Consider the following 15680-nt stretch of genomic DNA (forward strand, 5'->3'; position numbering starts at 1 on the left):
CTATACTGTACATTCTATAGTATCAAATTATTTGGTAGTTAAAAAGAAAGTTACTCTCTGCTTTCATTCTGGTATTGATTTTTAAAAATTTTTTAAACATCTTTTAACTGTTGTATCATAAAATAGTTGTGTTCTTGGAAAGAAATTTTTTAAAAAATTAATGTTACTGTTTATCATTTAGAGTTCAGATGGAAATTCAGTAAGTGGAGATGGCCACAAACTCACCTTTGGGCAGCGACTTGTAAATCACCTCCTAGGCCTGACGCCCCCACACCAGCGCTATTCTGTTCCTGCAGAGTATCTGTGTGACCCCAAGATGTTGGGCTCCCCTCAGTCTAGCCAGTCCCATTTGAAAGCATGCAGAGCTCACTCATGGGGAAACGTAGGTAGCAACTAAATAGATCCTTATGAAAATGAAGGGATTTGAATCACTGGAGAACTCCAATCATCTTACTTAATATAGATGGCTTTGATTCTTGCATGCTTCCTTTGATTGAAGGTGTTACTTTTGTGATAGTATAGATTTGCTCTGTGACCTGAGGGTGGTATTGACAGACATGCTTTTGATTTTTCAGGAAGCTGTAGATTATCGAAGACAAGGAGCATCTTCTAGCCAGCTAGGAGAACTTAGAGGAAGAAAAATTATGAAGCGTATAGTGGATATCAGAGAACTGAATGAACAGGCCAAAGTAATAGATGATCTTAAGTATGTATCATGATTTTAAATTTAATATTGGTATTCCCTAATAATAGAATCATAGTATTTTAAATGTAGCGGAAACTGGATTTGAGCCAGTACTACTCCTTTAGCTTATAAATGAGATCAAGAAGGTCCACAGGGGCTGGCCTGGTGGCACAAGCGGTTGAGTGCACACGCTCCGCTGCGGCAGCCCGGGGTTTGTCGGTTCAGATCCTGGGCGCGCACCGACGCCTCGCTTGTTAAGCCATGCTGTGGCGGCATCCCATATAACGTGGAGGAAGATGAGCATGGATGTTAGCCCAGGGCCAGTCTTCCTCAGCAAAAAAGAGAAGGATTGGCATTGGATGTTAGCTCAGGGCTGGTCCTTCTCACAATAAACAAACAAACAAACAAACAAACAAATAAATAAATATTAAGAAGGTCCAGAGAAGTTTGGTAATTTGCCTGAGATCATAATTCATTAGTGATAAGTTAGGCCTGAAATCCTAGTCTGGTGCTCATCACAACTCCCCATTCTGAGCAGTTTATGACTGACTTTATATCACATGTACGTGTCTTTACATGTGTGTATACACTTACATGTATCTTCACATGTGTATATAAATGTATGTATTAGTCTTTTGCTAACATTAGTATTTCTGGAATGCAAATTTTTAAGAGGGGAAACAAATTTAGCATCTATGAAGTATCGTGAATTTGACATGTTATCTCAATTTAATCCTCATGACGTTTCTGTGAGATTAGATGGCATTATCCAAACTTTATAGATGAGAAAACTGGCTCAGAGAGGTTAAAAAAAGTAGAATTTCAACTTGTGTGTGTCTGAATTCAAAGTTCATGTTTTGTTTTGTTTTGTTTTGTTTTTTGCCTGCCTATATTGGTGGTTCTCTAGACCTGGAGGTGGGGGTAGGGTGAGTTGAGATGCGGAGTAGGTGGTAGCAATTCTTTTTTCCTTGTTGCTTGCTGGATAGTACTGATGATGTAATGCTTCCTCCATAAGACTAAATATTCTTTTTGCCAAACTTTGAAATTCTTGTTTTCCCAGAAAGTGTGACAGTCACGCCTCATGTTTTCTGATCTTCATATACTTGCACCTGTGTTTTTTTGTATTCAAGGGCTTTACACAAACATATGCATTTTGTGCAATGAAAAGTATTACCTAAAAACTTGTCGGTAAATTAATTATGATACAGTGATTCACATTTTCCTGTTGACTTACATTACAGTTTGAGTTTTGTTCTCAGGGGAAAAAATGACTTGAAGCAAAATATACTTCCTCCCCTAAAATCTTACCTGAGGCTTAAGTTATATGTAGACTTTTACATAGAGACATTCTTCCTCAGAGTGGGTCCATAGACTTTTAAATAGAGACATTCTTCCTCAGAGTGGGTCCATAGCTTTCATAAGATTGTCAGAGAGACTCTTGATGCAGAAATGGGTAACAACCTTTTCCTAAAATGTTAGAGCTTTTTTAGTTTGCCAGATATGAGTGTTAACTTTATGGAGGATTTTGGCCTGTGCATACATAATCTTCGATATTCTGCTCATTGAAAGAATTAAGAAGGAGCAAATAAAAATCAAGCTTACTTTGTTACTTCTTTACACAAATGCAATATTTGTTTTACATCCAGAAAATTGGGTGCAAGTGAAGGAACCATAAACCAGGAAATCCAACGTTACCAACAGTTAGAATCTGTTGCTGTGAATGACATTCGAAGAGATGTTCGTAAAAAATTACGGAGGTCCAGTATGCGAGTGAGTAACATTTAAAGCAGAATTTTATTAAAGCAGAATATTTTTTTATTTTTTACTTTACAAAACTTTATGATGATACGTACGTTGTTCTCTTTCTTCCTCTGTTGCTGGTGATAATACCACCTGATTTGGACGTCTCCTGTGTACTATATACCAGGCAGTGTTTAAAGCACTTTATGTTTAACAGCCCATTAAATTGATTCTTCAGCAACCTTCTTCCCCATTTTAAAGATGAGAAAACAGACACAAAGGTCAAGTAATTTGACCAAGGTTATACAGCTAGTAATCCCAGTGAAGCCAAGACTCAAACCCAAGCAGTGGGACTAGACAGTCTGTGCCCTCAGCCACTGTGTTTTGTCTGCCTTTCATGAAGTCATACTTTTCTTTTTAGTCTCTAACTCAAATGTGAAGTCTTTTGAGATGTCCATTCTACCCCTACCCCATTCTCCACAGCTGACTTTACCTCTCAGCCACTGGGTACCCTCAGCACTTTATTCCTGTCTTTATTATTTGCAAGTTGAGTTGCCCTTACTAGAGGTAGAGTCTCATAAAGAACAAGTTAGTTATCTTTGACCCCACTACCTACCACGTTTTCTGGGATTTAGTCCAATTGCTGAACAGTTGAAATAAATATATAGATATATTATAAATACACAGAAAATAATTCTAAAACTTACTCAGATAGAGTGGTAGGTTGCTTTGGGTCAAGGTGGTCTTGTTAGTGGAAAAATTACCTGTTGAAAAAAAGTTAATAGGTTCTTAACTTTTTTGTTGTTGTTGTTGTTAATAATCGGAACTCTTCATTTTTTACTAGAATAAGGTTTTTGGATGGCACTCCAATACGTAAAAAACAGGTTACATGAGAGCTGCTGGGGTCAGAAGAAGGGGGAAAAGTGCGGGGATTCAGGGCTCATCAGCTTTTGACCTTCCTTTCCTTGCTCACCCCCAAACTCCCAGACAATCTCGTTTGAATACTGTTCAAAATTATTTATTTAAATTAAAGATAAAATCCAATTTGGGTTATTCATCACTGGCTTCTGATAGTAATAAATAGTGATGATGTGTAATGCATAGTTCTGTATTTAAAATTTTTGCTACTGTATACCTAACAATCATACAATATAATTAAAATATTGCTTGTGTACTGTTTACAAAGTAGTTAATACTTTGTAATTGACTGTCAGGAATAAAACTAGGTAGAGAGGATTAGGGAAATTATTGAAACTACATCTGTGTCTTAACATTTGTCTTATTTGGCATTTTCCCCCCAATTCCCTTCCAGTACTCTTAGATTTCAAATCTCCATTATATTAGAATCTTTTTAATATCTAGCCCCTAGCCACCAATTTGGAGAAGAGGGATTTGGAGTCAAGGAGAGTATTCACGTCACCACTTCCTTTCCTTTGTGTGGTAGAGTTCTGTGGCAGGGATGCCCTGGGGTGTAGCTCAGATAATTGGTGGTCTCTCCCCGCTCCACCTTCTTTCCCTCTTTCCTTTCAATTTTCATTTTCTTTTGTTTTTAATCATTTCCTTTCTTCTCACTTTATTTTTGTACCCCTCATCCCCACTCCCAATGTTTTTCTTTTCTTTGTTCTCTCAGGCCAGCTGGTGGCTCATATTTTTATTGTACAGCCCTCCGTACTAATTGACATTAGGACTAAAGAGTAGCTGATTCCTGCTCTCCTTTGATCCATCTATATTGTTAAGTGGCATTCAAAGTCACAATTTAAAGTAACTTGTTATTGACCTGGGGAAAACAAGCTAACTTGTTCAATAGTAGAATATTTTATTTGAAGTCAGATATTACAACAGTTAACAACTGCCTAAAGTCACCCTTTTTCTCTCCCATTTCATTAGGCTGCTTCCCTGAAGGATAAGTGGGGTTTGGGTTATAAACCAAGTTATAGCCGATCGAAAAGCATTTCTGCTTCTGGAAGACCACCTCTTAAGCGTATGGAAAGGGCAAGGTAATATGTATTTCAACCAATGAAACAAGTAAGAAAATTGCTGACTCCTTTACTAAGGTCCACTACTTACTAATTCTGTTCTAATTGGGGAAATTACAAAATTAATTGCAAAAATGGACGTATTAGTCAAATATCAGTGGATACTGTCAAACTAAGAAGTTTATTTGAGGAATTCTTCTATCACGTTTATACCAGAATCATTGTGTGCATTTAGTAATGAAGTACATTGCTATTTAACAAGTTAGTGTGTAAACTTATAGACTATCCAAAGAAATGAAAATGTACATATTAGTAACTGCTGCTCTAAGTTTGTCATTTTAGAAAAGTTGATTACACAAACATTTAGCATTTGAAAAAATGGAAATGGTACTTATCATTGAAGAAAAATACTGTTTTACTAGTAAATGAGCCCTGTAAAGTAAGAGGTATGAATTCTTTTTTATATGGTTTAGTTTTATAAAATCTTGGGTTAATCAAAACCTTGAATTTTTTTTATGGGATGCTAAAGGTTAAGAAATGGAATATCAAAATTTCAATCCTTGGATAAGGTAAATATTTAGAAAGAGAATGCTAATGTCGTTAATCAGACTTTTATAAAGCTTAGGGATTTTTTTAACACAAACGTTAATATTTTATAACTTTATATTTTACTTTATATAGTTCTCGAGTAGGAGAAACTGAAGAGCTCCCCGAAATCCGTGTGGATGCAGCATCTCCGGGACCCAGAGTAACTTTCAATATCCAAGATACAGTAAGAGAGAGATTATTTTTTAGAGATAAACAGTGCTAAATAATTTTTAGTAATTACAAAATTATAGAAGTTATACAATTTTGAAATACTATTTCCAACCTACTATGAAAGTGTGGCTTGTGATGGTTGAAGTGTCTGTACATTACCAAATGGCATGGCTCTGCCCACGTGCCATCATTTGAGAGCCGTGCTGCAGGTGTGTGTTGTACATGTAAAGACTCCATACTGCTTACTCTTAGGTAAAAATGTTTTGTTGAATAATTTTTATTTCAAGTGCAAATCCACATTAAACTATGTCTTTTACACATTTGAAAATGTGGAATGTTTATACTGTATCTATTTGTGTATTTTATGTATTTTATTATTTATGTGTTTTAGTTCAGAATATATAGAGATAATAGCAGAAACCAGAATTAAAAAGGGCAGCTTCAAAGCTGTATTCTAATTTTATAGCATGTTAAAATTTATGTTAAAATGTTTGTTTCATTTTTTGTATATTTGTTTTAAACCATTGTTTTTTATTTTTCATGAATTTTTATAAATTTTCTTATTTTAATTAAGTTGAAAAAACCAGTATGGGGAAGTACATCACAATCCAGCTGTCCTGGGGAAGGGTATTTTCAGGTACTTATTAAGCACAACATAAATTTTGCTTTAAAATTAATTATCCACCCTGAAAATCTGCTTTCATCAAGTCTTCCTCTCGTTTCATACTAAACTCAGACTTCAAAAATATTTTATATACAGGTTTAAGATCGTTTGAATTCTTTTTCATCATGTATATTTCATAAGCTCTTTCACAAATATATTTTAGTTCTATACTTGTTTATAGTTTAATATTAATTATTTAATCTCCAAAATTCAAAAAAGCCTAAATCAGCTTACCAAATTAACTCAACCAAATCATAAACCAAAAATGCAATTTTACTACAGTTACTTGCTAATCCTTAAGTGAATCTCTTTTTCCCGACGTTCTATTACAAAATAAATCTTTTCTTTAAAAAACAAATTAATTCAAACTAGAATCAAACCTATCTTAGAACAACAAATTAATCATGAATGTTATTTCTTTTGAGTCATTGATATAAAAAAACATATAAAAGCAATTACTTAACAAATTATTCATATGTTCAAAACAGTGGAAAGTGTACCGCACAATCATTTATAAGTTGAATTAACATTTTTATGAGCCAAATATTTTCTCTAAATATAAGTCATAAAAGTAAAATTGAATTTTAAAAATGTGTCTGTATCCTAGGTATATGAATCTTTGTCTGGGACTTTTCTAAGTTGCATTTAAAAACTGGCACCTATTCCACATATATTTTGTTTCCCTGCCCCCACTCTTTTAAGCTACAGTCTCAATATATATCCCATAGTTACACTGAATTTTGTCTTAGAACTGTTAGATTGTAGTATAATGAGCTTGAAAAACATGTCCTTTTTTCTAGAAACAAACTTGGAAATAAATCATTTACAGTGAATTGAATGGCTTCTGCTAATTAGGTGATCTTTTTTCCTGTCTATGTTTTTATTAATATAATTGACATAAAACATTTTTAGTTTCACATATACAACATAATGATTTGATATTTGTATATATTGCAAAATGATTAAGTGATTCTTAAATGCGTTAATATTTGAATTGATTCAAGTCCTGTTTTTAAATAGCAGTGTACCCTGTTTATAAAAAATAGTATAGAAAAATCATAAATTGCAAAACATCATTGGGCTGGCCCCGTGGCTTAGCGGTTAAGTGTGCGCACTCCGCTACTGGCGGCCCGGGTTCGGATCCTGGGTGCGCACCGATGCACCACTTCTCCGGCCATGCTGAGGCCGCGTCCCACATACAGCAACTTCTATAGAAGGATGTGCAGCTATGACATACAGCTATCTACTGGGGCTTTGGGGGAAAAAAAAAAAAAGGAGGAGGATTGGCAATAGATGTTAGCTCAGGGCCAGTCTTCCTCAGCAAAAAGAGGAGGATTAGCATGGATGTTAGCTCAGGGCTGATCTTCCTCACAAAAAAAATATATATATATCAAGTCATGGTTAAATATAAAATAAATACAAAACAAAGGGATATTTATTTACATAAATTCTTACCACAGTTTTAAAAATTGAAGATATTCTGATAAATGAAATCTGATTTACTTGTTTACTAAATAAACATGTATGTTATAAAAACTGAAGAAAGCTGGATGCTGCAGATGTTTGAAATTTTGATTGTAGGATTTCACTATGTATCTAATAGTAACATCAATAAATTACATTACCTTGCATGTTACACTTTACAAAGGCTTATCACATTCTCAAAGGATATTCAAGCGACTCTCAAAATTGGAAATTGAAATTAGGTCATAGGAAATTTTGTTGTTTTTTTGACCTACTTAAATACAATGGCCTCCTGATACAATCATCCGTTAGTGACGTGGTGGTTATACAACCTATTCACCTTATAATATAGCATTCTTAACTTTGATTGATTAATATGTTTGATTACATAACTATTTGTACATCTTTCTTCAACCTGTTAGGGGCTCATTTTTAAAAGATAAATCCACAGAAAGCATCTACAAGCGTGATGTACATTCTGTACTGACACTGCATGCTCTCCCGTCACTGATTGCTCTCATGCCCTTCTGATTTACAGTTGATCACACTTTCCATAGCATGTTTAACTTATGCTTTGAAGAATTACAGTATGTACTAATCAATATGATGATATATGCTTATGTAAAGTAAAATTTCACTCTAATTTTTTAGTATGTCAGTGGTGTGACTTCCTGTGGTTTGACTTTCTGCTTCTGTCCTTGGTGTGCCATTTCATATGTTCATGAATCTGACCTTTGTATTAGTTCAGAGTGAGGAAATTCAACTCTGAGAGAATTGTTAAATGTTTAAACATATGTTTTTTCTTTTTCTTTTTTTTAATTGAGAAGAGTTTTGTAATATGAACCTGATTCGTGTTTTCTCTTTTTACAATCAGTTTCCAGAGGAGACAGAACTGGACCTTTTGTCAGTAACCATTGAAGGGCCATCCCATTACTCATCAAATAGTGAAGGATCATATTCCGTGTTCAGTTCTCCCAAAACTCCGGGAGTCTTTTCACCAGGCATTCCTTTCCAGCCTGAAGAGGGCCGACGGGACGACAGCTTGTCGTCTACTAGTGAAGATTCCGAGAAGGATGAAAAGGATGAGGACCATGAGAGGGAAAGGTTTTATATTTACAGGAAACCCTCGTGAGTAGCGTTTTTGTTTTAAGATCCTTAGATAGTATTTCAGAATCTAGAACTGAGCTTGAAGCATTGTATATATAACTGTTAATTGTCACAGAAAAAAATCTTAATGTGCCTAGCCAGAGTGAGACTGAGACATACCCATGGTTCATTAATGTAATTTACCTCCATATGGCATTGTTTTTTTTATTTTTCTGTTCTTTTATCTTTTAATAAATGCTAGAAAGTAGCATTTTAAATTTTACAGTTTGCAAAAATGAAATCTTTTCCAAAACGTAGAATATTATAAGCATACCTCGGAAATATCCTAGGTTTGATTCCTGACTGCAATAAAGTGAAGACAGTATTACAATAAAGTAAGTCACATGAATATTTGATTACTCAGTGCATATAAAAGTTATGTTAAACTATACTGTAGCATGTTAAGTGTGCAATAGCATTATATCTAAAAACACAATGTACATACCTTAATTTTTAAAAATACTTTATTGCTTAAAAATGCTAACCATCATCTGAGCCCTCAGCAAGTTGTAATCTGTTTGCTGGTGGAGGGTCTTGCCTTGATGTTGGTGGTTGCTGACTGATCAGGGCGGTGGCTGCTGAAGGCTGGGGTGGCTGTGGCAATTTCTTAAAATAAGACAACAATGAAGTTTGCCACATTGATTGGCTCTTCCTTTCACAAATGATTTCTTTGTAGCATGCAATGCTGTTTGATGGCATTTTACCCACAGTAGAACTTCTTTCAAAATTCAAGTCAGTCCTCTCAAACCCTGCCGCTGCTTTATAAACTAAGTTTATGTAACATTCTAAAGCCTTCACTGTCGTTTCAACAATCTTCACAAGGAGTAGATTCCATTTCAAGAAACCACTTTGCTCATCCATAAGAAGCAACTCTTCATCTGTTAAAGTTTTATCATGAGATTACAACAACTCAGTCACATCTTCAGGCTCCACTTCTAATTCTAGTTCTCTTGCTATTTGCACCACATCTGCCTTTACTTCCTCCGCTGAAGTCTTGAACCCCTCAAAGTCATTCATGAGGGTTGGAATCAACTTCTTCAAAACTCCTGTTAATGTTGATATTTTCACCTCTTCCCATGAATTACAAATGTTCTTAATGGCAGCTAAAATGGTAAATCCTTTCCAGGAGGTTTTCAATTGACTTTGCTCAGATCCATCAAAGGAATCACTATCTATCGCAGCTATAGCCTTACGAAATGTATTTTTTAAGACTTGAAAGTTGAAATTACTCCTTGATCCATGAGCTACAGAATGGGTGTTAAGTTAGCAGTCATGAAAACAACCTTACTCTCATTGTACATCTCTATCAGAGCTCTTGGGTGACGAGGTACATTGTCAATGAGCAGTAATATTTTGAAAGAAGTCTGGTTTTCTGAGTAGTAGGTCTCAGCAGTGGGCTTAAAATATTCAGTAAATCATGTTGTAAACAGATGTGCTGTCATCCAGGCTTTGTTATCCCATTTATAGAGCACAGGTGGAGTAGATTTAGCATAATTCTTAAGGGCCCTGGGATTTTCAGTATGGTAAATCAGCACTGACTTCAACTTAAAGTCACCAGCTGCATTAGCCCCGAACAACAGAGTTAGCCTGTCCTTTGAAGCCAGGCGTTGACTTCTCCTCTCTAGCTATGAAAGTCCTAGATGGCATCTTCTTCTAATATAAGGCCATTTCATCTAATTGAAAATCTGTTGTTTGGTGTAGCCACCTTCATTACGTTATCTTAGCTAGATCTGGAGAACTTGCTGCGGCTTCCACATCAGCACTTGCTGCTTCCCCTTGCACTTTTCTGTTATGGAGATGGCTTCTCTCCTTCAACCTCATGAACCAACCTCTGCTGGCTTCAAACTTTCTTCTGCAGCATCCTCCCCTCTCTCAGCCTTCATAGAATTGAAGAGAGTTAGGGCCTTGATCTGGATGAGGCTGTGATTTAAGGCAATGTTGTGGCTGGTTTGATCTATCCAGACCACTAAAACTTTCTCCATATCAGCAATAAGTCTGTTTCACTTTCTTCTCATTCGTGTGTTCACTGGAGTAGCACTTTCAATTTCTTTCAAGAACTTTTCCTTTGCATTCCCAACTTGGGTAACTGGCACAAGAGGCCTAGCTTTTGGGCTGTCTCAGCTTTTGACATGCCTTCCTGTCTAAAGCTTTTGATTTCATTTCTAGCTTTTGATTTAAAATGAGAAACGTGTGACTATTCTTTTCAGTTGAACACTTAGAGGCCATTGTAGGGTTATTATTTGGCCTAATTTCAATATTGTTATGTCTCAGGGAATAGGGAGGCCCGAGGAGAGGGAGAGAGATGGGGGAATGGCCGGTTGGTGGAGCAGTCAGACCACACACAACATTTATCGATTAAGTTTGCCGTCTCATGGGCACAGTTCATGGCGCCCTAAGCAATTACAACAGTAACGTCAAAAATCACTGATCACAGATCGCCATGACAAATATGATAATAATGAAAAAGTCTGAAATATTGTGGGAATAACCAAAACGTGACACAGAGACATGAAATGAGCAAATGCTGTTGGAAAAATGGTGCCAGTAGACTTGCTTGATGTGGGGTTGCCACAAACCTTCAATTTGTAAAAAATGCAATATCTGCGAAGCACCATGAACCGAGGCATGCCTATAGTTCATATACTGATATTCAGACTCCTTCATAGCAGCGATTGTGCCTGTATCCTCAGCACCAGCACATTTTCTGGCACATAATAGTTATTCAGTACATAATTGTTGAATAAAATATGACTCCATTTAAGTTAGGAGAAACTTCAGTTAGTATGAATTAATTGAGTAATTTGTGTGAATTTATAAAATAGTAAAATTTATTTACAGACCATTGCTCACATAACATATTGGAAAACAGTTTGTTAAAAACTCTTCCCATTTTACTACAATGTAATGACCAGTTGTTCTTTCTTTAGACATACATCTCGTAAAAAAGCAACAGGCTTTGCTGCTGTTCATCAGCTGTTTACAGAACGCTGGCCAACAGCACCAGTCAACCGAAGTCTTAGTGGCACAGCTACAGAGAGAAATATTGACTTTGAACTTGATATACGGGTTGAAATTGATAGTGGAAAATGTGTGCTCCACCCAACCACGCTTCTACAAGAACATGATGATATAAGCTTTAGAAGGTAAGAAATTGGTCTGAAAAGGGTACGTGTAACTGCATTTGTTAGAAATACTATTTTTATATCACAGAATTACAGCATAACATTCCCCTCCATGTCCCAAAATGTAGATTTAATCATAGTTGTAATGTTTGAGTGGTTATTTGTATAACATACTATTTCTTTAAACAAAAGTGTAATATTTTCTGGCAACTAGAAATGGATGTCTGATTTAGGTTCTAAAAAATTTGTTAATTAAAATAATTATATTTTTGGAATTCTCCTTTAAACAAGCATGAATTTCTCAGTCGCTATCTTGGTATTGTGCATTTTTCTATTTTAAAGAACAGTGCAGTACTCAGAGATATCTTGGTTATTGAGAGTTTTGATGACTTCATAAAGAAATAAGAAAGATTGGGAAACGACTGCACAAAGAGGCATCGTTATACTGGAATGTTCAGGGTATAACTGCAACTTTACCATTTTTTTCCATCATTAAATAAATGGTGGTATAAACAGGCTTAATGTTAGATTATTTTTTTCTTTGAATTTTTGTTTTGCTTTTCTTTCCTAATCTAAAAAAGAATTATTATAAAATAATATTAATAATGGAGTGGGTGGGTGGGGAGTGGGTGCAAATGTAGATAAAACAAGTAGGGCAGAATGCTGACAATTGTTGAAGCTGGGAGATGTATCCGTGGGGGTTCATTATACCAGTCTGTTTACTTTTTGTATGTTTGAAATTTTCCATAGTAAAAGACTTTTAAATGGTCTATTTGTCTAATGAGACTTTTTATAAAAGGAGAAGATAAAAAGTCACTCTAAACAGTTAAAGTCTTACAAATTAGTAGTAATGATCAAAAGAATGACTGTTAACTTATTTTTGGTTGAACCATAATAAGCCAGCCAATAAATTGCTGATACTCAGCTATTTTTACCTACATAAAGGGCAATTTCATTTGGTTCAACCTAATCATTTATGTGAAACAGTTTTGACCTCAGGAAAGAACAAAGGAAACTGTCCTGTGTAGTTATGGCGCACACTACGTAACCTTCATCTGTGCAAGGCTTTCATCAGTTTAGCTGAGACACTGATGCGCTTTACTTTTCAACTTTTTAAATGAAAGATTACATTCCATTTGCTGTATAAATGTTTGATTTTAAACAAAAGAAAAGGAGATAAATGTCCTTTTTCTAAAAGATAAAACATTTTTCTATTTATAGGAGTTATGATAGAAGTTCCAGGAGTTTAGATCAAGATTCTCCTTCAAAAAAGAAGAAGTTTCAGACTAATTATGCTTCTACCACCCATTTAATGACTGGCAAGAAAGTGCCATCATCTCTACAGACAAAGCCTAGTGACTCAGAAACAACAGTATTTTATATTCCTGGAGTTGATGTAAAGGTAAAAACCTGAATGTCTAGGATAAGGGATTGGATTACTAGCAGCACTGTTTATTTTCTATCATACATGTTCTTCCTTCGCCGATTATATTAAAATGAGGCTTTCCGATGTTTTTCTCTAATGTAGCCATATTCTGAACATAGAACGTCTAAATCACAGGTTGCCGCTTCTTTTATACAGCTTTTTCCACAAAATTTTGGCAGAAGTTAATTTTCTTCTTTATACCTTGTTATTCATAACATATTTACTAAACCTTGCCTAGTGTAACTTTATTAAACAATTGTTTTTTAGATTCTAGCATCACAGAATCCTAGAATGTTAAGCTACAAAGAATTTTAAATAATACGTGGGATGACCTTTATAATTTTAAAAATGGAAAAAAGCTAAGAAACATGCTAGGATCAGAAAGCTAACTTGTAAAAACTGGAACTGGGTCTTCTGACTCCTGGACCAGTGTACTTCCTACCACATTTTTCTACATTTCTTGGCTTTCCTCATCTGCATAATTTTAATTTTGAAAGTTTATTTGTTTCCATACAGTTGCATTACAATTCCAAGACTCTAAAGACTGAATCACCTAATGCCTCCAGAGGATCTTCCTTGCCAAGAACACTCTCTAAAGAGTCCAAGCTGTATGGTATGAAAGATAGTGCAACATCTCCTCCTTCTCCTCCTTTACCCTGCACTGTCCAGAGCAAGACTAACACCTTACTTCCTCCCCAACCCCCACCTATTCCCTCAGGTATTTAAGGAAAATATACTTTATTTTTTATATAACTTAATTTTTAGTCATCACCTACTTGCTCTATTGAGACTTTGTTTCAAATTCACAAAAAGGACATAGACTTGGCTATAATGACTGTACAAAATTCATATATGGAAGAGTGGGGCAACCATTTTTGGCTATTTTTCGAATTGATATTACCTTAGACTGTTAGTTGTTAAAATAAACTTAATATACTAAATAGTTTACTTAGTTTTTTAGATCTATGTATATTTAGAAAAAGTTTTATGTAGTTCAAGTTTGGGAGCTTATGATCTAGATGGAAACATTAAACTTATACATTTAAGACAGAGTACATTGGACTTAACTGCATTTACTATCTGTTACTGCATAACAAATTACCCAAAACTTGGTAGTTTATAATATAACCTCAAACACAGTTTCTGTGGACCAGAAATTCGGGAGTAGTTTGGCTGGGTGAATCTAACTTAACAGTCTTTTATGAAGTTGCAGTCAAGATGTTGGTTAGGACTGCAATCATCTGAAGCCTTGAGTGGTGTTGGAAAATCTGCTTCCGTCACGTCCCATTCACATGGCTGACGAGGTGGTGCTTTAGTGCCTCCCCACATGGGCCTCTGCGCTGGGCTGCTTGAGTGTTCTCATAACATGGTAGCTGACTTCCCTAAAACGAGTGATCCAAAAGAGAACATGGCTAAAGCTGCAATATCTTTTATGACTTGGCCTTGGAAGTCAGATATCATCCCTTCCACAATAACTTACTGATCATACAGGTCAGCCCTATTCAGTGTGGGAGGGAACTACGCAAGGGCATGAATTCCGGGAGGCAAGGATCGTTGAAAGCTATTTTGGAATCTGGCTACCACACCACAATAATACTTTATGTATATAGTAGAAAAAGGAATATCAGACTGGGCAAGAATTATTTGAAAAAATTTGAGAGATGGAACTTGATATATAAATCTTTTAAAATAGCTAGTAACCATGATAATGCCTAATATTTTTTATATCACTTTTGAATTGACAAGGCACGTCTATGTCTGTTAAGTGCAGGACAGGTATTATTATCCCCATTTTATACATGGGGAAAGTTTAAGCTCATAGAAGTTGAATGTTTTGCTAGGCTTACAAAGCTAATATATCTTGGAGTTGGAAACCTAAGCCAAAGTTAGCTAAGTTAGCTATTATACTCATTCTACTGACATAGACATATTTAGGTTAGGTAGAAGGAAGGAGAGATGACATTTTTCCTCACTTGCCATAAAATATTGTTAGTCAAAAGTTCTCTATATCTTACTTTTTAAGTGGACAAAATAATGCTAAATGAGAGACTAAATGCTAAAATAATGCTAATGAGAGACTTAGCAAAGTATAAATTTGAAAAATGGAACCAAAATTTGTGACCTAGAGCAAGTAGGAATAACTGTTGCATTATACATCGTTAATCATCTTTGTATTCTGACATTAATATATCATTTCTATCAGCCTACTATTTTTATTGCATTCTTGTATGGTTTTAAGGATAAGGTGCTTCGCCTGATTAAACTGTCATATAATTTTAATTTCTCACAGAATTACCATATGTTTTATGGGAACTACTTATTAAATTCATCTCACATTTGTAACTGTTCTAGCCAAAGGAAAAGGAAGTGGAGGAGTAAAAACAGCCAAATTATATGCCTGGGTAGCACTTCAGTCATTGCCAGAAGAAATGGTTATTAGTCCCTGCCTTTTAGACTTTCTGGAAAAGGCTCTGGAAACTATCCCAATTACACCAATTGAGAGGAATTATACAAGTGAGTATCCTCGTATACTTACTTTCTCATCACATATATTTTGGAGTCCTATTACTTAGAAGGATTTCTTAATGCTATCATATATTATTATATAATATATTCAATGATAAATGTAAAAGAATTACAGAACTAAAAAAGAACTTGAGAGATCATCCAGTCCTCATTTACTAATAAAGAAACTAAC

The 15680-nt window shown here is 35.2% G+C and overlaps 1 protein-coding gene across 10 annotated transcripts in view; it reads left to right on the top strand.

Moving 5' to 3' along the window:
* BLTP1 (bridge-like lipid transfer protein family member 1) overlaps positions 1 to 15680 on the top strand; it is a 198385-nt gene that overhangs the window by 156374 nt on the left and 26331 nt on the right. For 4 of the 10 annotated variants that reach the window (XM_058550001.1, XM_058550003.1, XM_058550002.1 and 1 more), the window contains 11 exons: positions 182 to 382; positions 576 to 706; positions 2332 to 2455; positions 4313 to 4422; positions 5083 to 5173; positions 5735 to 5797; positions 8163 to 8416; positions 11362 to 11577; positions 12778 to 12958; positions 13499 to 13595; positions 15335 to 15496. In XM_058550001.1, the coding sequence (XP_058405984.1) occupies positions 182 to 382; positions 576 to 706; positions 2332 to 2455; positions 4313 to 4422; positions 5083 to 5173; positions 5735 to 5797; positions 8163 to 8416; positions 11362 to 11577; positions 12778 to 12958; positions 13499 to 13595; positions 15335 to 15496 (1630 nt within the window). Of the gene's footprint in view, positions 1 to 181; positions 383 to 575; positions 707 to 2331; positions 2456 to 4312; positions 4423 to 5082; positions 5174 to 5734; positions 5798 to 8162; positions 8417 to 11361; positions 11578 to 12777; positions 12959 to 13498; positions 13701 to 15334; positions 15497 to 15680 lie in introns of all 10 variants that reach the window. The other 6 variants (XM_058549998.1, XM_058550000.1, XM_058550007.1 and 3 more) reach the window with 4 other exon arrangements.

Source organism: Diceros bicornis, chromosome 11, assembly GCF_020826845.1.
Source record: "Diceros bicornis minor isolate mBicDic1 chromosome 11, mDicBic1.mat.cur, whole genome shotgun sequence".
Taxonomy (NCBI): Eukaryota; Metazoa; Chordata; class Mammalia; order Perissodactyla; family Rhinocerotidae; genus Diceros; species Diceros bicornis.